Source organism: Anopheles merus, chromosome 3R (assembly GCF_017562075.2).
Source record: "Anopheles merus strain MAF chromosome 3R, AmerM5.1, whole genome shotgun sequence".
NCBI classification, from domain to species: Eukaryota; Metazoa; Arthropoda; class Insecta; order Diptera; family Culicidae; genus Anopheles; species Anopheles merus.
In genome coordinates this window covers 15,432,289-15,456,229 of record NC_054084.1, presented here as the reverse complement: position 1 = coordinate 15,456,229, position 23,941 = coordinate 15,432,289, and the positions used below count along the sequence as shown (strand labels likewise).

Here is a 23,941-nt window from a genome sequence, read left to right as displayed (position 1 = left end):
TAGCATATTTTTATGTTTAAGCCAGCAATGGAGAGAACGAGAAAGAGCGGAGAAGCAACATACAAACATTCCACAACGCTACGGCTAACGTAGCGAGCCTGCTGAGTCGATGTTTTGTTCTCCCTTTTTGTGGCGAGGAGCGTGTGAGCGAAGAGCGAGCCCTTACTCGACCGAGAGAGAAAGAGGGAGAGCCGACTCGCAGACGAGCAGCCGGGCCGGGGCTAAGCCTGCTTTTCCAGCTAAGCCATCCTCATTCCTCTTAAGTCGATCGAAGCGCGCTAACGTGCCCGCGTACAGTCCGTGTATATGTGCGCGCGCGTTCAACTAAACGAACGATTTCAACGAGCAGCGACTGCAAAAACCGTTTGCTTTGCTATTGAAACATTCTCGATTCTCGTGTGCGTTTGGTGCACAGTGCGTGTGATGGTGCCGTGGATCATGTTTTGCTGCGGAAGTGTGCTGAATGGAGTGCTTTAATTGCATGCAAAGAAATAAGCAACACTATCAAGTCGCGCTACCGTTCGCGTTCCATTCTGATAGTAACGCGATAGTGACAGTGGGTGGCGCCTGCCTCTATGTGTGTGCAACAATTGCACTGTATCGTCTGTGCCGGGCGCGCGCTGCACACTTTATCAGTTGCAGTTTATTTTCGCTCTGACCTTCCCGGTCGTCTCCCGTTGCTCCCCTGGTAAGAGCAATTGTGTGTCCTGTGTAAGGTTGTGCGGGGTGCAAGTTCTGCCGGTGGGTTATTGAAAACGGAAAATAAAAGCCAACCAGTGTCCAAGAGCGATAAGGGTGAGCGAACAACGGTGCTGCTGAGGCTGCCCTTCGATTTGGTGGCTGGTGTTTGCTGATGATCGGCGCCGGTCGCAGACCGGTCGAAAGCAAACTGACCACAAAAGGCAAGAAAACGGTGCAACATAGTGAGTGAAAATAAAGCAACAGAAAAAGAAGTAGAAGGTACCAAAGCTCTGTAACAGTTTGTTTTGCAGAGCTGTGCTCCGAAAACAAAGAAGCCAACGATTGTTGCGGTGACATCGCAGCAGAGTGAACAAGTGAAGTTACAAAAACGAAACAAAACGAATAGAAAAAAGAAAGAAAAAAAACATAGAAGTAAAACAAAAAGCACTGTTTGTACAGCAGATGTTGGTGAAAATCGCTATCGCCCGGCTAGTGGTTGGCTAGAAATAGTAACATATTTCGAAAGGAGCGTCCCTTTCGGGTGATGTGAGTGTTTGTGGATTTGTGCATTGTTTGTCCAAAATCAAAATCAAAGTGAAACATAACAATCAAACAGCAAGGGAGAGTTGGCAAACAGTTGGTAAAAAAAAATCATTCCTCTAAAAAGAGAATCTAGCAAAAAAAGCAATTGTGTGCAATCAACTCTAATCGCGCGATGTGTAGAAAGAAAGGAATCATATTACAACAATACACACACACACACAGTAATAATAAAGTAACCATTCCAAAGTGAAGGTTATCAAAACGGATGTGCAAAATTTCCCTGATGTGAGTTACAGTTTGATTGTGGTGTGAAAAGTGTACAATAACACCAGCAAAGTGTTCTAAAATTGTGCTGATAAGAGAAGCGAAAGTGTACCACAAAAAAGTAGCCCAACATTCGCGATTGCAGTGCGCTAAATCAGTTTCAAATTGAAAAGAGAACAAATTGTTGAAAAATTACTTTCGTCGTGCGGCCACAGCTGTGTGTTATCAAAAAGCCACAGTTTGTGATCCATCCGAAACATCCAGCGAAGCGAAGCGTAAAGTGGCTTTGAACGAAGCCGCCAATTCAACGGTTTCTATCATCAGACCCGAAGGAGCAGCACCAGCAGCAACACAACACACAAAGGTGAGTCATGTTGCCGCGAACGATTGGCTGTTATGTTATTTGCGCCTTATTGGGACGGAAGCTGCGCGGAAGCTGAATCATGTCGCTATTTGTTGTCCACCCGTGTCTGTCTGTCTGTCTGTCTGGCCTCTGTGAGTCTCGCACGCGCCACCGTGCAAAGTATGACGACACCTGCACATAGACGAGCTGCGATGGGACAGACCCTGCCGATGGGTTGAGGCGCGAAGTTATGAACATCGTGCGCCGGCTGCGGTTTTCGTGGTGGAATGGGTTTCTGTTCGTTCTGGTTTTTCATTTTCTCACTCTTCTCAGACGCCCCGTCGCGTTGGTACCGAGTGAGCCGTGGTGGTTTCTTTCTCGATTGACGACGCGAGCGTGGCAGCGGGTAGAACACAAGCACCGAGAACTTAAGACAATGGACACACCGGCATGGTGGTCGGTTGGAGGTGAACCTTTCCGCTCCGAAGGAATGTGTGTCCATGTCGTGTTTGGTGCGTAATTTATGGGTAATTTATGCGGGGCCAAAATTCCATCCCAGGCCCCAAGAGCCGCCGAGGTTCGTGTGCCCGAGGTTAGTGAGAGCGCGTAGAACTCACCAGCGGATGAGGTTTTTTTCGATGGTGCTGGGCAGTTTTTCATTAGAAAATGAACGAACAAGTGGCCTCACCGGATGTAACGCGTGCTGTCTCACTCTTTCGGACACACACTCGCCCAGTGTGCGTCCCAGCCACGCGGTTGAAGTTCGTGAACCGTGGACGGAATGCAATAAAACACACGTCAATCTCTCCATCTGGATGGTGTGGCCTCTTTACGCCCGTTTGCGCGTGGTTCTAGTGCTCCAGAGTGGTGGGGAGCGTTATGTGCTGGAGCATGTCGTGAAGAAAGACGCCGGAAAGTTGTCCGAAGGTGTCCGCGAGCCGTGGGCCCCACCAGCGCGTGTTGATTGAATAAATTACGGAGCGTTATGGTCCAGTTTCGGACGCAAAAGAGACCGCCCTCAAAGCCCTTCTTGATTGCTGTCGGCGGTACGACCCTGCTCATAATGGTCCTCAAAAACTTTTCTTCCCGGCGGACGGACATTGAGATTGTTTAAAGAAAAAGTTGTTGGTAAATTGTTATTTAAACAGTGTCTTTGGTATTTTCGCCCCCTGTTTTGGGCAATGTTTGTAAATCTTGCCTCATATTTCAAAGACGCGGCCCCTTCCCGGCGAACACAAGAAAAGGAAGATCCATCAATCTATCCATTGCTCGAGGATCGGTAGCGTGGAAAATGGACGCCCGCAGCGTTCGCGGCTTCCCACATTCTCCACATTCGGGGTGTAAATAAAGCCGTGGCCGTCTTTAATTGGGAGCTCGGGCAGAGTGTTGAGTGGTCGAGCGTTCACGCAACCCTTTGATCGGTACCCTTACGCCCAACTCCAGGTGTTACACATCCGCTCGAATTCTGAACAAATACGCACCGTCGTTCGTTCTCGATCTTGCCCTTCGACCGACCGAATGCGCTCGACCGGAGTGACGCAAGCGATCGAATGCAATCGACACTCGAGTTGACCTTCAACCTTTGTTTGTTGGTTTCCATTGAAGATCGCTTGGTGATGGCCACCCTTAGATGGTGGGCAAATTTTCGGAGGTCACTGGCACTGCAACTGCGCCAATGCGTCGTTTGGACGTCGAAATTCGGAGTTAAAGAGTGCACAAAACCGGTGATCTGCCGCTGAACGCACACCACAAATGGACGCGATCGCGTACAGTGGAATGTCGAAATTGGCCGCTGCGCGATCACCGTGTGCGAGTGTAATTACCAGCCTGCCTGCCTGCCTGCGGATCATTGAAGGGGATGTGATGATCCGCATATATGTGCATATACGATTCACCAGAATTCTCTTCCGTACTCGCGCTCCACTCGCTTAATGGTTCGTCGGCCCGGCTAAACGATTCCATCGGTTACGATTTCTAATTTACATCTCTCGAGAAGATGTTTAAGGTTCTTCTTTTTCTGGGATCATTTTCTTTCGGATTGCTGGTGGGGTGGTTGCCCAAACGATCGATCGTCCGATCGGTCGGACCTGCTTTCCGGTCATTTGTTTTAACTTCTGACCTGGCGCTATTCTTTCCCTCTCTCTTTAGTGGCGCTGATGAGGCCTTCATGAGCTTCATGTAGTTGCTGCTGATGATGGTGATGATGATGATGATGGGTCAAAATGGGCATTGGAATGTGTTTTGTTGGGTAGAGGAGGCGAAGAAGCCGCCGACACAACTGTGCCGGCGATTTGATATATTGGATGCTGTACCCGGAGCCAGTCGGTGCAGGCTGTAAACCCAAAAGATCCCAAAGCAGCGCGCTCGGTTCGCTTCAATTATCGATTCCAATTCCGGGGTTGTGTTGTTGTTTTTTCCTCCTTCTTCTTATTTTCTTTCAAGAACACTTTTGTTTCTTTTCGTGCTCCTCGGTTCTCGGCGTTTGCTTGGGAGAAAATTCGAAGGTAATTATTAAAAAATTCCTTCCCTCTAAGTGGCATGACTTTCCCAAATCTAGCGGCGTCTGTGCTGCGGTCCAGTCGCTCGAGAGGCTTTAGGATTTAGGAGTGTTAGGATTTTAGAGCTCAGCAAGAGCCGAGGAAAATTGCGTACGAAGAAAAGTCCCGGCCGGGAAGGGACTTGCCTTTTTCCCAATCCATCTTCCGGGATATGCACGTGTGCATATTTTTAGAATACGAAAAGCAGCCCGGTAATGACGACGATAAACGATCGTTAGATTTTACGGGCAAAGAAGGCAATCGTTCCGCTTCATTAGACGTCTTGTCGGGCGAAAGTGTTTGCGGTTGGAATGGCTCCATTGAGCAGCCTTCTGCTTGGGTGGCTAATGCTTACCCTACCTGGAAGTCTGAGTGTGAGTGGGCACATTTGTTTTTTTTTACAGCAATTATCATTACAAAAAAGGCAAATCACTTGCATTCTACCGATCTAAATGGAGCTCCGGCAGCTCTCCAAGCGCCGGGCAATCGACGGGAACAAAAACACTTGTCAGCAGGAGTGTCGGATTGCGAGCTTTTCCAGCCCATCGATTGTGCCATCCGGGTCCGCTTCCGGACAACCAGACAGCTCACGAGAACGCCCCGGGCTACTCGGGGTGACAAATAAAACAGCAAGAATGTGAAAATAAAAGAGTCCAACGAGACTGGAACGCCACCAGCGCGTCGGAAAGTCGTACGCGATGCGGCGAATGTCGCCTGCCCCGCCGGACGGTGCAGAGTGTAGAAATGTAAATTATAAATTGGAACTTCCTGTCAACCATTCGTTCTTTCTTTTATTATTATACGGATTTTCATGTCACTCGCTCCATTCCATTCCGTTGGCAAGGGCTCCAAAGCGAAGACTTTGGTGACGATTGGGACAGAATTTCGACAAGGTTTTACCGTGAAAGGCTCCCGGGTGCACCCGGACGGACTTTCCCACCTTCTCGGGGCGGTCAGAAAGAAAAGGGTGGAATGACTGTTTTCGGGGGATTTCGTGTCCCCTCTGGGTACAGTTTGAGAGAGACGGTAGGGGGAGTTTGCTGGAATTTCTTCCCAAAAAACCACACGAAAACGCCCCGTGCGTTTGCCTCGAGCGTTCCGGCGGGGTTATTGGAAATTTATCGATTTCGTTTCCGTCCCGCAGGAACGCGCGATCGACCTCATAAGACAATGAGAGAAAGAAAGGAAGAGAACAGAACAGAGAGAGAGAGAGAGAGAAAGTGAGAAAGATAGAGCGAACATTGGGTGGAATTTTGATATTAAACATCTTTACGATCATTCCCCGGGCCCGTTTTCCAATTTCTCATCCAATGCCACAGAAGGGTTTTTCGGGGCTCCTCCGTTTTCGTTTCGTTTCGGACTAGCGCTAGGCGGAAGTCGCAATAGAAAAAAAAACACTGTAGCTGAGTGAGGGCCTTTTAAAGCGAGTGAAGGAACGAGCAAGCAGAACGGGGCACTGGAGATCACACAGACACACGCGCACTGCTGGAATGCTGGACAGAACGCACATACATCACACAACAAACGAAGCCAAGAATCAGCTGCGGGAGGAAGCGGACAATTCCACTTGATTATGATCGCGAAGCACGGTAGAAAGCCGATGAAGATGACGATAATAATGATTGCCCCGCTCTCTCTCTCTCTCTCTCTCTCGCGTTGGCTCTCTCTTGGGGGAGGGAGGTACTTGCCATGGTCTGTATCCCACCGGCCAAATGAAGCCCGAATTTCTACGTCTTCGGCGATGGTGGATTATTAGAGCAAACGTTTCGGGCTTCACGGCGGAACGTTTTCGAACCAACACCGGGCAGTGTAGGGAATTATTCTAATGATCGGCTCCGTGATTTTGGTGCGTAAAGTTTTCATGTCCATATTCCACCTTGAGCCAAACCGCGAGAGGTCAAGGAACGAACCCGACGGGCGCCTTTTTGTGCCTGTGTGAGTGTGTATAAAGGGTACCCATTTTCCTCCCATTAGGCCGAGAAGCAGAAGTCCCGTTTTCAGGGGGGGGGGGGGGGGGGCAAATTTAGCAACCGAACCCCAAAACTCTTCCACGCGATCAAGCCCCGTCGGAGGAAAATTAGCTTTCCTTCGTTAGTACGGTCCCTCGCCGTACTGTCTTCTGCACCGGGGTTTAGATTTTTGAATTCATCCCGCATGCGACAGGGAGTACGCGTGTGTGTGTGTATGTGTTGATTTATGATCACTTCCCACGTGCCGCGCCTAATTTTGGCACCCTCTTTTCCCTACATCCCCACTGCTCCGGAAAGTGACGCTCATTAGAAACAACTTCCAAAAAAGGGAGATAAATTTGGCAATGCATCGCGCTTTTTCCCTTTCAAGGTTGATCGTTGGTTAGTTGGTTCGGTGTGGATTTTTCCACTATACTTCTTCTTTTTTTTTCGCGATCAACTCATTTGGGTTGCAAACTTTCCACCACACTAAACGGTTTTGCAACAAAGATTGGAAGTGCGCACAAAAGGGAAAATCGTTCCGCTGCAAATGGAAAAAAAACAAGAGTAGCGCACACCGTCACTTGCCGGATGAACGTGTGTCTCATTAAGGTCTGCACATTAATCACAATGTGGAAAGGGGATGGGAAGGGGAGGGGTGCGAATTTCAAGTGGCCAGTTGCTGCTAGACCACCAAAGCCCTCTCCGCATGCCGTGGTGCTCTACTTGTGTTCTCAAGGTGTACGCTTTTTTGTCTGTGTGTGTGTTGGGGCTCGCTTGGATGACTCTGGCTACAGCTGTTTTCGCACATGCCAACATACACCAGAAAGAGCCGCCTGTGACGACGATTTATATTATGCTGAGGAACACAGTGGAGTTTGGTCTTCCTTTCTCTCCCCCCTTAAACACACACATGATCACACAATTTCCCATAGCGTATACTTTCCGAGGCGGGTCTTTTTTTGGTTCCAGATTTGCAGTATTGGCTCAAAAAAAAAATGGCATAAAAGATAATCAGTGAGCAGCATTGTGGAAAGCGAGTAAAAAAAAGCACCCAAAAAGCAACGTTACAAATGAGACGATGAAGGTACCATTTCCCCATTTTTGCTTCCCTCTCGTGACACACACCCAAGCTGGCTTGGGGTGTAATGTGTGCCGGAAATGTGTGGACAGCTAGTGGGCTGGCAGGGATTTATGTAGATGAACCAATAGAGAAGCAAAGAGGAGCGTGTGTTTTTGGCTTGCAAAGAGAAATCAGGTATCGCACACACCCATAGAGCCGCACACCGGAACCTTAATGGTTTTAATCCCGGACACATTTGTCGTGGCGCTGTCTTGGGAGATGCGCGAGTAACTTCCGTTCTGTGGACCAGCATACTTTTTTTTTTTTTTTTTTTTTTGGTACCAAACCGTTGTGAGACAGGAAGCGAGAGGGTCCCATTTCCGTCCCAGCTATTATCTGGAACTGAATGTGACACTCTCCAGGCCAGGGTTTACTGGGTGCCCTAGCAATCGGATCGGCGTCCTCATCATCATCATCATCATTATGGTGATCTTCTTCGTGCGGTCTTTCACACCCCGTTCGAAGCGTCCCCCGGGACCTCCCGGGACTTCGGGCAGAAAGGAAACGCTTTGTTCCGAATTCCCTCTCCACGCCGCTACCTGTAACATGAAACCTTCCAAAGCTGTATACAGCCACACAAATCCTGTAATTAACCGGAGGAACCAGTAGTGAAACCACCCGCAGGTTGCGCTCGCCTTCTGGGAGGTACGAGTCCCGCTTTTTTGGTTTCTTTTTTCTGTCACACGTCTGAGGGCCCATTTCTCAAAATTTAATCCTTTTTTGGTTCCTTTGCTCCCAATGCTGGCATATGTTGCTCGGGTGTACATATGGCGTGTATTTTGCGCAATGTTCTAAATTTAATGCCCGCATTTGCATCTCCGGAAGCTTGCTGAGCCATCACCCACATCACCCACAAGCCACCCAACAGGCCACGCAAAGACAGGAAGTGTGAACACAATTTAATTCCCTTCGCTGTGTGTACCTTAAGGAGCGTCAGCAAAGCAAACAGAGCAACAATACACCACCGATACACGTGCAAAACGGCTTTCCATGTTCCGTGTAGCATGCAAAAAGGCGCTCACTCTCGCATTGACTGACAGCGGATTGGGTTTTCGCATTGGCACTTGTCGCGGCGTCGCAGCACGGCTGTCGAAATGACGATAACGATCGATAAGCTCTGGCACAATGCCAATGGGAAGCCCGGGGAAGCGACAGCCGAAGTTAATTTGCGTCCCTTTCACCCGTTGCATATTCGGGTGGGGACGGAGGAATGGTGCTATTTTTACTTCGTTAATGTGTGATGGAGAAAATCCTCTGTGCGTTTTTTCCCCCCTTCGTTCCTTTTACAGTACCGTATGGTGTGCTTGTTGGGGAAGGCGCTTAAAAGCCTTCCCGGTGGAACTTGGTGAATGGATCATTTCCATCGGGTGTGTGTGTGCGTACCGTACAAAAGTTACGCGCCCGCGTGCACGCTTGTTGATCGATGCCATTTTCCGCCCATTTTCCTCGCATTTGTGGGTTTTTTTTTTTGGTGTTTGCGAATACAAGAGCACACATACGCCACCCTCGGGAGGGTTTTGGAGTGCGCTGAAGCTGAATTTTACCGTCGCACATTCTCTCCAATTCTTTCCGTTTTTTTTTCTTCCGATTCGGGAACGTAATTTGAATAATGCCGGGATTGGTCGCAAAAAGGAGTGTGTAAATGTGTGTATGTATTGTGGAGGCTGAAAAGAGGCTACTTAATCTCGTGGAAGGTGAAAATTCGAACCTCAGCTCGTAGGGGCTTTGTTGGCTGTCAGGCGACATTAAATTCGCGGGTGTGGACTGTGGCGTAGTTTGAATTGAGGATGATTGGGCAGAAAAAGAGGCAGACCAGACAGAGGGCGAAATGTTTGTTCGTGGACTAAACTCGAGCAGCTTACTTTCACTCCAAGGTTTGATTAAAGTTAGAGAAAAAAAGACGCACAGCGCGTCGATTCGCAATACACACCACGGGGTTGATTTTGTCGTAATCAATTCACTTTGTTATAGTAACATTTTCATTTCATCCTCACCTTCAAACGCTGACTAGCTTTGCGTTGCTTTCGCCATTCTCGCCAGCGACACCTTTAATTGAATGTATTTAGTTTTGCTGAATAAACATAACAATCTGTTATCTAAACAGTGCCACCCCACACGGTTGCGCTGTTGCGTGACAAAAAAAAAATAATGAAAATTAAATCATTTTCTTTAATACGTTTTCGACCTCTGACTTCGGCTTCGGCATCGGCAAGTCGATGCAAACGAAGGCAGCAAGCAGACGGATTGTCTGCTTTCTTCCTTCGCTTGCGGAGGACTTGTCTCCTACCCAGGGTGCAGCTTCTTGATTATTTATACATGCCCTACCCCCATACAACTTAATTGTCGCTCAAACCGATGGAAATGTTGTACATCCCAGTGTCACTTCAATCAAGCTCACCCAAACCTTTCCCTTCCAAAAGCTTCCCCGCAAAAAAGGGGCTCGGGTTGATGGCACTCCCACCGTACGCTGTGTGCTTTGTGCCCGGCCAAATGCGTGTGTAGGTGCGTTGTTTTTGCCCTCTTGCTGCCGCCTTTGGCTTCCATCGTTTCTACCGATGCTATACACAAATCCTAGCCCACCTCGAGCCCCGCGTGTGTGCAGTCGAGCGTGTAGAAATTACTTAAGAAAACAATAAGAAGCGGCTCTATAAGAGAAAAAAAACCCAGCAGCGACAGCGTGTGCATATGCTTAGCATACCATTTGCATAGCATTCGGTGCAACATCACCACCACACGAGCACCGGGAGTTGGGTTACCGGATTGCGGATTGGGTCGATCGGTGGAGCCCTTTTTGCGAGTGTTGCACTCCCGAGCAGAGGCAGAAGAACCGGCACAAACGCACACACACGCACACACACACACACACACACACACACACACAGCTGTGTGGATGGGGTCGGGCAGGGTCATAAATCAAATCAATCGCCATAACGCCCTCCACGGATGAACGTGTTTGTACAATGGGTGGTGCCCTCCCTGGGTTCACCGCCAACCCCTTGCCAGTTGTACAGAGGAGCACGCGTTCAAGCCTAAAGGGGCGAAGACTTTGAGAGTCCCTCTGTATGTGTGTGTGTGTGGATGGGCGATTTTTTTGCGTGTCCATCCATCCCCATTCTACGATGTTTGCATTCCCAAGCGAACTTTGTTTGCGCATGAAAAAAACGCCACCTCGCGGTTGCATTCTAGGAAGGTTTCACCCGGTCAACGAGGAATTATGGTTTTCTTCTGCTTCCTCCTTAACCAATGGCATGTTTTCTTTTTTTGTTGTTGTTGTTGCGCGGTTATGTTACGTCCCCGTGTGTTTGGCTAACGATCCCTCTGCTAAGCCCTTCCCGAAAATCGTACGGGCCGCCGCAAGGGAGGCATCGGATGACGGCGCGTTGCTTCTGTGGCCACTTTTGCGCAAAAGTATCAACTTTCGGTTTGTGTGTGTGTTTTTTTACTTTCTTCTTGTTGCACTGCAGAAAAGGGAAGCAAAACTGGCGTGCAAATTGTGAGGGCCCAGATACATTGTGCAAGACTTTAATGCCAAAAAGAAGCGCTGGACGGCGTTGGTGGGTAGTCAGCACCGAAACGGTTTCGGGTTTTCGCGGCGACCTGCTTGATTTCAAATCTTGAACAACGTTCACCAGTACCCATAGGATACGCTCTGCTTGACGAGATGGGTTTTTTTTGTTGTTGCTGTTGTTAAAGTCATTCGTCTTTGATTGGGCACTTAAAAGCTTAGGGAACCCGCCAGACAGAACGGGTTGAGAAGGCTGTACACGTATAAATCACCTCACCCGAACTTGATTTTAGGTTGAGCACAAACTCAACAGTTGAAGTAGCAATTTCAATGAGATCCCTCGGAAAGTTGTTTATCATTTTTTTTCCTTCGTTTTTCTTGCTTGGTCGGCAACTCTCCAAGGAGTAATGTATCCCAAGGTTGGCTGCCCGGCGCCCCTGGCAAGACGGAGTAGCAGCTAAGATTTGGGTTAGCGGACTTAATCGTTTTGCAAACTCACCCGAGTGTGAATTGATTCGGTATTCCTTCGAGGTGCGTTTTGGGAAGGATGAACCGCGGACAACGAACTTCCAACGCAAAGCGCATTGGATTGATGAACCTGCTGGAAGCAAAGGGAGGCCATTCGCATTACAGAGCAAGGTCGATGAGTTTTGAACGTTTCGGGAGGGTAGCACGCCTTAATGCCTTAATGTATCTCTTTCTTATCGTTTACTGGAATGGTTTTGCACGGCGCAACTCCTTTGCGAATTCAATTCCAGCATTGGAGATCATTTATGTTTCCCTATTGCACGCAAAGAGCACATCCATCGGGTGAACAAACATCAGGCTGCTTGCGTTTGTTGTGTGCAAAAGCCGGCGCAGGCTAAAAAGCAACAATGGCTTCTCAACACCTGCATTCATTTAAATTCTTTACTTGGTTCACCTACCTCTACCGCGTTGAGGTGATGCAATTTTCACCTTCCACCTTGCTGTCAAACAGCAAACCCTGAACCCTCCGTACCGTCCGTCCAGCCAACCGAAACCGGAGCTGAGCTCTAGCCCGACCACATTCCAAACCCGCTCTTTTGGCACTGTTAACATGCACTTCTTTTGTACGTGTATGCTCACCAATGCTCTGGACCCTTCCCCGTGGACCGTGTAGAGCATACGCATGGGAATTTCGTTTTTTTATGCTTGAATTTGTTTGTTTCTTTGCGAAAAAGCAGCACTTTGCCGTGAGAGGGTGCGATGCACCAGCTGACACCCAAACGCAGCCAGTTGGCGATGGCGAACTGTGAACAGGACACTTCAATTCGGAGCGTTCGGGGCAACAGAAAGGGAACGGATGTGAAAGAGCATCCGGGGACAGTGGAAAGACAGTTCTTTGGAATGTAATTTAAAATAGCTTTCCTATGTTTTGTTTCTTCTCTTTCTTACCTTGTTGTACGGTTCAAGATGTCTCCTGAAGCTGCTTCTCGGTGGCATGTGTTTTTGGTGCTGACAGCATTGGAATTGCATGCACAGCTTCGCCTTCAAGGCAGGCTCCAGATTCAGAATATCGATTGCATGTTAATTTGATCATTCCTATAGACAGACACACACATACACGCTCCCAAGAGCTCCAGAACGTCCAGAGTTCGGTCGATGCCGTGGAGAGGCTTAAAGCCAAACCGTGCCTATGTCCACTATCGAACGAGCTATTCAAACTCCGTCAAGCGCAAATCCTCCCGTGCGAGAGGAAGTCCCAATCTAGTGGCGATAGAGCGCCGGGCATCGGCAATGCCTTCGTAGGAGATTTAAAATACGATACTTCCGGCTTTTCAGGCTTTTGTTTAACGGGTACTTCCTCTCCCCCAAATTCCGATAGTGTTCTGAAGAACGAACACTATGGACTGAGCGACCGGCTCACTGTTTTACGCTTCTGTGCGTTTCAGATTCTCTGTGCCACAGCCCGGGTACGCTGGAAGCGCCCCGAAACATAAACAATGGTCTCATCAAAACGGTGTCTCGCGGTGGCGTGGCCTTCCGCCATTTCTGGACACAAACACGGACGCATCTGGCTTACGGATGAGTGGACGCCTTTTTTGGGGGTTTGGTGCAGTTTCATAATTTCAATAAATCCCAAACAGTCGGGCTGGGCGCGTTCTACGTTCCTCGGGGCACCCATTCGGGCATGAAACTCGCCACAAACAACCACAACCAGGCAATGTGCCGTTCAGAACGTGCATGACGTTGATGATGAAAGTTCTATTGCCGTATCCGGTGTTGAGTTGCCACAGTCTCGGCAGCAGCAACACCGCTGCCCGAAAAGAACTTTGCAACGCCCCGGTACGGCTCTAACTGTGGCTGTGTAATGTTTCCGGTACGAGGGATGGCTTTCTTTTGGGACGGAAAGAACGGGTAGAGATGGAAAGCGAGGGAATGTATGGGGTGCACATTACATTTTTATGTTAATTTAATTGTAAACAATCGCGTTCCATCAGTTCCGCTCAGTTCCGCAAAACACGCGCTGAAGGGGACGCATTCCTTTGTGGCGTTTTGTTTCGCTTCAAATCCGCCCCAAACGCACGCATATGTTTGTGTGTGTGTGTGTGTGTGTGGATGAAATGGAACTTTATTTCCAGCATGGAAAAGCGGGAGCTGTCCACCGGTTATAAAAGGGGTAAAGCAACAGGAAGCATCAGAATTATGGCGAGGAAATCATAATTTTAAACCGGAAAGCCCTTTCCCTGTCCCTGCGAACGGAGTGAGCCGAAACGAGTTGTTGAAACAATCGCGCTTCTGAACGCAACCGGAGGATCAATGAAGCTCCTGAACCTGAACCGGAAGCTGTAATGTTGTCGTCGTACCACCCAGCCCAGCCTACAGGCGAGCCTACACTCCGTCAATGGGCACTGTTGTACACCGAGGGCACTCCATTTCGTTGTCACCGTGTAGAACGGTAGCTGGTCGTCAATTCTGACTGCTACAAAGGGAGTGGTGCGCCCTCTTGGCACAAAGGCAAGCTAGCTCTTGATAGGCTCCGGAAGCTCTAGCAGCATACTTTTTTTATGAAGTGTTCAATGCGTTGGTCTGCTTATGACGTGAGCTAATTAAAAGAGGAAGAAGAGCAAAACAAAACAAAAAAAAACACAACCCATGGGGCGGGAGTTTTCATTCCAGGCCCGAGGTTGTCATCTTTCGCTGATGGCATCCTTCCGGTTCTGCAAGGGCCTCAGTTCTGTATTCGCTGGAAGTGACACACACACACTCGATTGAGCGGCAATTATATGCCGAGGGGTGCCGTATTACAAGCCGCCGGAGGAAGCTTCGGGACGTGGGCAACAAGTCGCAGCAAGAGTTCAAAAGTAAGGTCCCGTGAGGCCTACTCCTCGACTCGTTTAGCATGTGAGCTTGTGAGCTGTGTGATGTTTTTTCTTTTGCTTATTGCGAAACAAACACGACCTCTCTTTGCTTGGTGTACTCCAACAAACGCTCACAGTAGCACCGGAGCCTGCGGAACGGATGCAAGCGATCGGTTTCATCCGCCCATCGACAAATCCGAACCCAACGGAGACGGGATTTTGAGTGCTACAATCCCAAGCTCATCATCATCATTGTCAGCCCTCAAGATCTTTGTCTGTGCAAGGTCGAACCCCTTTTGGTAGGAATGTTCGCACCATAAAATCGGGATCTTGTCTTGATTGTGTCTTTGTGCAAAAAAAAAAAAAAACGATCCCCTTCATGCATCCGTGGAATTCTATCTCACCCTCGAGCTCGCTCACGATCTCCAGCGATCTTGTGAGGGTCGCAGAAAACGGGTTTATAAATTTATACATCCCATCCACACACACATCCCTCGGCATTCTTCCATTCACTCCCCTCCCCCCCCCCCCCCCAGTGGGACAGGAAGATGCACACTGGGGTGCCCTCAGCCATATCCCCCTTTCCATTCTTTGGTTGGAGTGCGAATGCATAATGCGAAGGGACAGTTAGCACGCACCTGATCGTCCGAGTGCGTCCGAGCGCGTTGAGATCTTCATTGGAGATTGGCTGGAAAGTAGGTTAACCAGCTTCCGCTCGCCGGAGAGTGTGTGTATCTGTGTCTCTTATGGTGTTTGTCGGTGTGTGTGTGATTAGCGTTTGCATGAGTTATGCATCCTCCTGCCTCGGGTTAAATCGACGGCAGAAGGAACATTCCCCCGTGAGGAGGTTCATTGGTTCAAATAGTAGGTCTCCCTTGGCTCATTAAGCAGCCATTTGTCAAACATTCGTAGCATTGTGTCTTTCGGGATATTTTTAACGATTAAAAATATATCTCTTAGCTTCACCGATTCTTCCGTTCGATATCTGTTCCGTTTAGCTGTCAGTTGCAATCCCATAGCGCATCTGCACAACTATAATGAGCTTTCAGTAAAGAAGAGAAGCGTTTTATTACCTAAAAAACCCAATCTGTAGTCCACTATTCGCCTGTTCCTATTTACCCGTGAGGCAATTATTTTTCCACCATTTTTCATCATGTGACAAATTGTGTCCTTTTTGCTGGGTCGTAAAACGCCCGATACAATGGCAATTATTCGAACGTCCGTGACCTCGACTTCCTGCCCCAAACGCTTCCAAAGCTGTACCGTCCGTACCGAAGGGACAAACAAATTGATTTGAAAGCAGTTGTAAAAAAATGAGAATGCAACCTGCATTGAATTGAACTGGATCGTGTTTTTTCCTTCCTCTTTGGGTATGAGGATCTACTATTGCAACATACGCTTTTTATAGCTTTCCATTTGTTCCGTCTTTTTGTCTGCTGTTGCTGCTGTTGTCGTTGCTCCCTACGTTTATGCTTCGTTTTCGGTTTCTGTTGGCGGGAAGGTAAACGGAAAGCGGATCACAGGGAAGCTGCACCAGCCATAATAGGAAGCGTATAAATTCGGTAAGGACTCATTCACCGCCGGAAGTGCATAGGGCACCATTGTCCCGGGACGACAAAGAACGTCCGAGGAAGGACCTCTTTCTGAGGGTGAACCAAGAAAACAAGCTGTGCAAACGTTGCAGCAACATCCACGTTTCGGACATTCTGCCCTGTACAGCTCGCTCATGCTCGAGCCGGGAGTGTGTGAGTGTTGGATTTGGATATAAAATATTTCCTCTTCCTGCTTCGTCTGTGCGGGTGCGGGCAGCATCATCTCGGAGAAGAATAAAAATCAATAGCAAACATTTGTTCGGAAGCGAAATTCGGCCCTCTGTTGCCCACAGACGGGGTACGGCTAAGGCTGTCATTTTGGAGTAGACGTAAGCGAGCCGAGTGGCGAGCGATGCATTTGCAAACGAATTGGCGCATAGCGCGGATGTTTGGGAAGCATCGTCGGCAGAGAAGAGAGGCAGACAGATTGTAAAGCATATAACCCCGGAATTGGGCTATGATTGGAAGGCGCTGTGATGTGATGCCGATTGTGATGATGGAGAAGCCGCGCGCGGCCGAATCGCCGATGCGCACATCCGCATCAATATTGGACCTGGACCGTTCATTAGCCCGGTGCTGGAATGGTGGGTGACGTGGTCACTTTTCCTTTCTTGGGCGGTTTGCTTCTCGCCGCCGTCGCCACCATCCGGTCCCAGAAGCTTTTGTTTTGATGCATTGTTTAATTAGCCAACGCCGTTGCCCGGTAAAAGTGAGGCAGTGCGCGTTTTGCTTTCAAGATGCGTGGGAAAGCGTGTGATGTTTGGTCGGTGGAGGTGTTTAAAGTCCAGCCTGAAGATTTAATAGAAAGCTCGATTGGTGCAAATGATTGTTGGAATTCCACTACCAAGAAGGTTGTAATTAAATGATGTGAAATTGTTAATGAGTCAGGGAATGATAAAGTAAGGTGATTTAAGTGTTAAGACTTATTGAAGAATCCAGTACAAGGCTGAGATAGCTTTTGGTTGAGGTTATTAAAAAGATATTTGTGTCCAATTTTTGCCTCGATCATTCTGGATGTATACGAGAAACAAACGCTCATTACACAGAACCATTCGAGAAATGATTAAAAATGTGCATCCATTCTTGCTGCCAGCTGTGTGCCCGCATCGGTAACGACCTGCGAAAGATACAACCACCTAGATTACTGACTTCCATACAACAGCACCATACAAAGATGCAGTTTTAATTGAAACGAACGAAACCTTCGCCGTGCTGCGCAATCAAAAATGCATCATTTCCGGATGCACCGGAGATGAGCAACCGAACGAACGAAGATCTCCGCACATGGTACAAACGTGGTTGCATAAATGCGCCACCTACCTGTATGTGTACCGTATGAGTTTGGTTGGATGAGGAAGTAAAGCAACCCGGCACCACCATCCAGCGCCCAGTGGGGGGCCCCATGAAACGAGATCGTGGTGAAATTATTCTGTTTTCACTTTCACCCACAGCTTTCCAGCTTCCACTGCTAACGATCCACACTTGCACTGCAATTGAAGGTTCCCCCCTGCATGCCACTGGGGGCGCTGCTCTCTAATGAGAATCTGACCCCGCACAGGGCAGTAGTGTACATCACCGGCGCGGCATGAATGATGGTTTCGCATTTTGCTACGAAGAGGAAATTGGACACTAATTTCAATTCATCAGCAGCTCAGAGGGGGGTGGGGGGAGGGGGGTTATTTTGTGGCAGTGGAGGACACGCGATTTCGGGATGAAGTTATCAAGCGCATTGGATTACCTTTTATGCTTCCGTTTTTTTGTGTGTGATTCGGTGAGAAAACGAGCCTGCGTCAATGCCGCGGACGGCCATTGGAAGACAATGTGACTTACCTGGGTTTGCATCATCATCAGCGGCTTCTCCGACACGGCCGTGGCTTCCCAAGGAGCTGCCACCCCCGCAGGCAGAGAGGCGGCAGACGATGAAACAATAGCGTACAACCGTCGTGCTCGTCGTCCGCTTCCTCGATGAGCGCCTCGCGTGAGCACTCCAAGGTTTTACGTCCATCCAGCGCGCCTGGTGACATAGCGGCACTGCCAAACAACGAAGCGCAACGATTGTGTGTTTGCCCAGCCAGTCGTGTTGGTTGGATGGTTTGTCTTGCACATTTCTTGGCCGCAGTCTCCCACCCGTTTGGAGTTGTGGCCATTGTGTTGTACTCCGCTGTACGACTGCGGCTGCTGCGTGTTGCGTGTGCACGGTGTGTTGCGCGTTTCGGGAACCGGACAAAGGCAAATGGCAAAATCCGCCCGGGCCCAGTTTTCCCAGCGCTTCAGCGGTGATGGTGGCCTCCCTTTCCCCGGGTGGCCTCCAAGGGGAGGCAACGCTCGCTGTTCTTTTGCAGAGGAAAAACCAGGCACACGGGCTGCACGGGATATTAATAAATGAGAAATAAGTTTAAAAAGGCGCACAATAAGCAATGAAGGGGCCCAACCTTTGATGCCTTTATTTTCCCAGCGAACTGAGCAGGGAAACTGTACAGATTGCGTGTGTGTGTGGTGGGGTGGTAGGTGCTTTTGTTTATTTGTCACCATTCGGTGCACGCCTGGGAGAGCTGACGGTCCCGTCAGCCCCGGTGGCAGCCAAAAAGCAACTATAAAGCAATTTCTGTATTGTGAAAATGAGCATTGTGTGTGCGTTCTAGAATGGGGTGTATGTGTTGAGTGGAGCTTTTTTGCTACCAGAGTACGTTTATAGCACTCGGCTACAGAGTTCAGTCGCACTAGCAACGCCGAACGAGCTGTCTGATTGTAATGAAATGCAATTTCACCTACCTGATGGTTGAGAAATTTGCTCGTTTTTTTGTATGAGCATTGACACGGCGAGCTGGATGTTCCCCCCTCCACGAGTGCCTGAGTGGGAGAAATGGCAATGTCAACGAAAGTGTCAGTTTCGATTTCGCCGTGTAGTGCATGCGGGAGCAGTGCTTTTGACAGTTGTATTTAATAGCCTCGTGCTAGCGTGACGCATTCTGACAGCTAGGTGACGTTTGAGCCACCTTTGATGCCGCCCGGGAAAGTTTAATGCACATAAAAACGTATTCAATTTTTCACCTTAAGCCAAGTAACAAATCCAACTTTTATTCGTTCAAACGTTAGTCGGTTTTTTTGTTATCAAAGATCCTAATTTTTAATCTCAAGCACGATGTTATCGCTGCCCATTAAAAGAGCCATCTTAGCGCTCTGCTGCAATGGTCGTAAGCCTTAGTGGGAGAGGGTTTTGTGTGTGTGTGTTGAGCTTATGAAGTGGAGCTCCTCCAATCCAATTCACGCTTCAGTGGCTCTCGAGCACGCGTTTGCAGGGCAGGCATCCCAAACAACGGAGGCAGCACTTCACACGATTGGGCTTCACACAAACACACGACGAAGAGAAAGAGAAGGAAAAGCAGTGACGAGTGGCCGAGTTGGAGGGCCTGAGGACGTTGAATGAATAATTATTGCCTGCTTAACAAGTCCCCCCATTGACCGAACCCCTTCGAAGGCTTTCGTTCTCTCTTTCTCTAGAACAAGTGGCCGGCAAAGAACACAAAAGCGGCAAGAATTATCCCAACATCTTCAGAAACTATTCTATTCGTAAAACACACATACACAAACCCTCACAGAACGGCGAATACTTCACCGCGAGAGCATTGGAGCAAAGGTTCTCCGTTGAAGGGTGGGTTGTTTTTTTGTGTTCTTCTGTAGAATGACCGTAAATTAATTTAATTAAGTGAGATGCCTCTCCCCTTTGCGCCGGCAGCCCGTAGAACACAGCTCAACATTCCATTGTTAGAATTTCGCCCCCCCCCCATTTGGCTGGACCTAAGCATGAACCTGGAGTTGATGATTCTGGCCCGAAACCGTTTGGAGAAGGCCTCTCTCCCCGGTAATGGTACATCCAATCCCTCCCAAACACACACACAAATCGATTCCTTCTCGGCATTAGCCGAAACCGAAACGCCCGAACCCGCTAACTCCGTTCCCATGAAGCAATGGTTGGCGCGATCGTACCGCAAAACACGGCTTCCTGCCTTTTCGTTGCTTTCCCGTTCCGGATTCCTGGCATTCTCATTCTAGCTCCCACTCCGCACACAGCCGGATAAACACAACAGCTTCCGTCCCGTGCGCCGTGTTCTATGCTTCCCGTTCCGCGTGGTCCAGTCTCCCATTCTTCCGGGCGGTTCCGGCTGTTAATCAACCGATAACGCATCCGGTGTTCTATTGGAAAAGGTTTAATTTCACGATTTTCACCGCCCGCAGACTTCTGAGGTCTGACGGCCTTTTTGCCTGGCAATGTTGTGAAATCTCGAAGCCCTTCCCGAAGCCCACAAGTGGCCCCCGTTTTGTACCGGTGAGAGGGAGGGCAAACAAACAAAAAAACCGCACGCCGTTGTGGTTAGTTTGTTTGCCGTTGGGTTGTCCCTTTCTTCCTTCCCTCGATGTTTTGCGATCGATTCCGGCACGCATATTTACATATTGGTAAATTTTGGGAACCGAATATCCGAATAAGGTTCTGAAGGTTTCTGCGCTGTTGTCGGTGGGAAGTGGTCAGGCCCAAGGGTAAAGTTGAAAGAGAGGGATCGGTTTTAAGTCAACCGGAAACCGGGTGAGCTGAGGGACGCAAAGCCACATTCTAGCCGGACGTGGTTGTATGACGTTGGGGAACGCAGTGTAGATTGCAAAGCCTACCACATTAAAGTAATTGAAACCGTGAACTGAATACTGGACAAGTTGTTTCACAACAAAGAGGAAGTTCTTCGTTGCTGGAGCTCGGCCGAAGGTCAAACGAAACCTTCTTTCAGCAACCCAGCTAGTAACTGGGTCATGTGGGATCGATTGCCCTGCATACACGGGACGCTGATAAACAAAATCCACCTGACACTTCTCTCGCACAAAAGAGCCGAGAAAGCTGCCCGACATCCGTTCGCAAATCTGGCGAAATTCACTGCCCGGAACTCTTATGCCAGATGATAGTGTGCGTCCCTTATGCGATGTTAAGTGTGATCCGAAAGACTTAAAGAACTCAAGGGAGGATGAGAAAACTAAACACACACACAAACACACGGGCGCAACAAAATCATCCCAAACGGATGGACGATCCAATTCCTGGAATGCGTGTAAGGTCCACCGGCTGTGAACCATCGCAAGAATGTCGTAATCATGTAGAGCAGCGACGGACACACAACGGGATCGTTTCCCGTGCGCCATCCATGATCTTTCTCTTTGCTCGATCTTTCTCTCTCTCTCTTTCACTACCACACGAACTACGGCCTCTGCTAGGCCCCTAATGAGGATTCCAGTGGTCCGAGATCGACGCATTCTTTCTAAGGTCGTTTCGTGGAGAGACGCCATCGAGCTTGGGATCCACACGACGCCGGTTTTTTGTTGGAAGACACGAAACGAAATCACCGAGGATCATCATCCGCCGAGAAAGATCATGTTATGCTCCTATCGCTTGACTCTATTATTTTGTTTCCTCTTTTTGGGGGTCTCAACCCGTCCTCTGCTATCTCTTGAACGCTGGCATATCTATTTCCCCTGTGTCTCCTCGCGTTTTCGGACGTGCGTTGGACAGAGTTTATCTTTCTTTTTTTTTGCCTACATCTTTAGAGCCTCTGTTGGGGCTTGTCTAATTTGGTTGCTGCTGTAGCTGCTGCTGCTCGTTGCTCGTCACCAAAACTGAGGAGAGAAGGCAAAAAAGGAAGCATTTTAATTAACGTAAATCGTCACGTAATGGGTGCCCGTGCGAGTTGCGCAACTAGCCCGGGAATAGGAAGTGTTGTACAGGCCGCAGACATGGCGCATTGTCCGGCCAGACCCACCACAGTGGCCCTTCGGGAGCGATGACTCGAGAGCGATGACGATCTTCCGATGCCGATGATATCCCACACTCGGGGTTTGTGCTAACGGTGGCAACAAAGTTGTCAGTCGTCAGCCGTGTGAGAAGTGAAATTCTTGCGCGATTCGTCTCGGGATGGGACTTGGGTATTTAATGTCTGTTTAACTTCCGCGCCCGCTATCAATCGATCGAAACGAACGATTGATCGATCGAGCTGTCTATCGGTATGTGTGTGTACTGCTTTCTATTGCGTACGGTTCTTCTGAATGATCTTGCATAACCCTCGCATCGGAGCAGCTGCGCTCGTCCATATTACTCTAACGGACAAAGAACGGGACACCGGGAGTTATCCGGCCACACAGTTTCTGCGATCTTTGTGTCTTGGATATTCGCACTCCAGAAGAAGTGTGCAGCACTAAAAACGCACAAACCGGGCCAAACGGTGAATGAACGTCGGAAACTGAGCGCACGCTGTGTCTCTTCGGTGACGTCCAATAATTGATCAATTAGCTTCCGACTCGAGCACACGCGGCCGCAGCTGTGTCCGGCCGGGTGCCCGGGTGCCTCAAAACGCACGCACACACACACACCTGGCTGGATCGGTTTCGATCACGCATCGCAGTACCTTGAGCGAAAATAATCCATCATTACCGCCGCACCAGTGTTCCAGTTCCTCCACAGCAGCCCACTAATCGCAAATCGAACGGCTTCCTCCTCTCTTCCACACTTGCAGATGCTGAAGCACGTGCAGATCTCGCCGATGCGCAGCCGGGCCGACTCGCTGTCCATGCGGTCGTCGACGTCCTGTGCGTCGTCGCTGTGCGGCAGCCCGGAGCCACCCGGGGGCGATCCGCTTCGCAGCCATTCGCGAGCGTCCAGCTACTCCAGCCTGAACGAAACCATTCCCCAGGTAAGTGGTCACTTCATTTATGCTACCGCCGCTCAAACTGTAATTCAATTAATCCCAATCTGACTCTCCGCTCACTTGACATGTTGCGGGCCTGTGTACTGAGAGTTTAGGCAAACGACGACACGAAAAGTAACCAAAAAAACTATGCGCGAACAGCATCTAATTGCGACAGCATAAAATGGCGCAAATACTTCCAACAATAGTGCGCCTGATTTGGGGCGCACACAAAAACACCCGCGCGGCGAGCGAAATTTGCCCGAAAACTTCATTATTTGCTCATCCCATTCCCTGTGCTCCGTAGCCCTGTCCCTTTGCCAATCTTTCAATAAGTTTAACGGGCAACGGGCGATGGCTGAGGGCGGTCTGCTACTGCTGCTGATGATGATGAGGTGCTCATTAAGATGAAGTGGTTCGACACCCAATTTTTCGGGAGGCTTTGTCGACTGTTTGGCGAAACCACGGCGCAAAGCTGCCGTTTCCGTGCACTTGTGGCAGCGCGTGTTTTTAAGGGGGAGGGGGGGGGGGCGAAGAGAGTGGGACCATAATTATTGTCATTACTCCCTCTCCGCCCACAGCCGCGTGGTTGTAACATACTGCGTCCCAGCGCTAAGGTGGGTGGATGGGAAAAATTCTGAACCACAAACAAACCCACCCGCCGTGGGTGAAGGCGACGGTGGTTAGCAAATCATCTTCATTTTAATGAAGTATTGTGTTTGGGCTTATGCTAGCGGGCATACCGTGTGTACCGAACGCGTGTGCTGGAAGTTTTCACTTGCTGTGGTGATGTATCTCTCTCTCTCTCTCTCTCTCACTCGCTGTAGCACTCTATCTCTTTCCTAAGATTGTTCACACACTTCCCCCCTCCATGCGAGCAGCGGTCTTGCACATGCTTTTCTCCCATAAGTCGCCCGGTACCGTACGGTCGCTGCCTGTGTTATTTGTTGCAGCATCTGTCGGTGGGCCAGATATTCCGCGATACATATACATATCGCAACGCAACCGCGAAACCGAAACTGCAACTAACGCCGGAGGCGAGTTTTGCATGGTTTGTTTTAAAGGAGAGCGAAAAACACAACCAAAAAACGGGAATGCGAGGAACACCCTGATAGGAACGCACGCTGTTTGCAACCGGGCGGCGAGCTTGCAAAAGCCATTCTAACTGTGTAGCGTTTTCGTAGCGTGTTACGGCCCCGTAGGTGCAGGGCAAGCCACGGGCACGGGTTTAATTAAATTCTGTAACGCCACAACGCGGCGCCAACAACCTGCCGGGTTGAACCGTACCGTTGCTGCTGTTGGTATGCAAAACCCCCAGCCGCCCAGCCGTTTGTTGTGGGAGAGCAGAACTCGACTTGCACG

General features: G+C 49.4%; 1 protein-coding gene across 1 annotated transcript in view; it reads left to right on the top strand.

Moving 5' to 3' along the window:
- Positions 1-245: 245 nt before the first annotated feature.
- LOC121596622 overlaps positions 246-23,941 on the top strand; it is a 33,834-nt gene continuing 10,138 nt past the window's right edge. Inside the window, exons 1-2 of the mRNA XM_041921720.1 lie at positions 246-1,852; positions 22,409-22,585. Of these exons, the coding sequence (XP_041777654.1) occupies positions 22,409-22,585 (177 nt within the window). The 5' untranslated portion in view covers positions 246-1,852. The remainder of the gene's footprint in view (positions 1,853-22,408; positions 22,586-23,941) is intronic.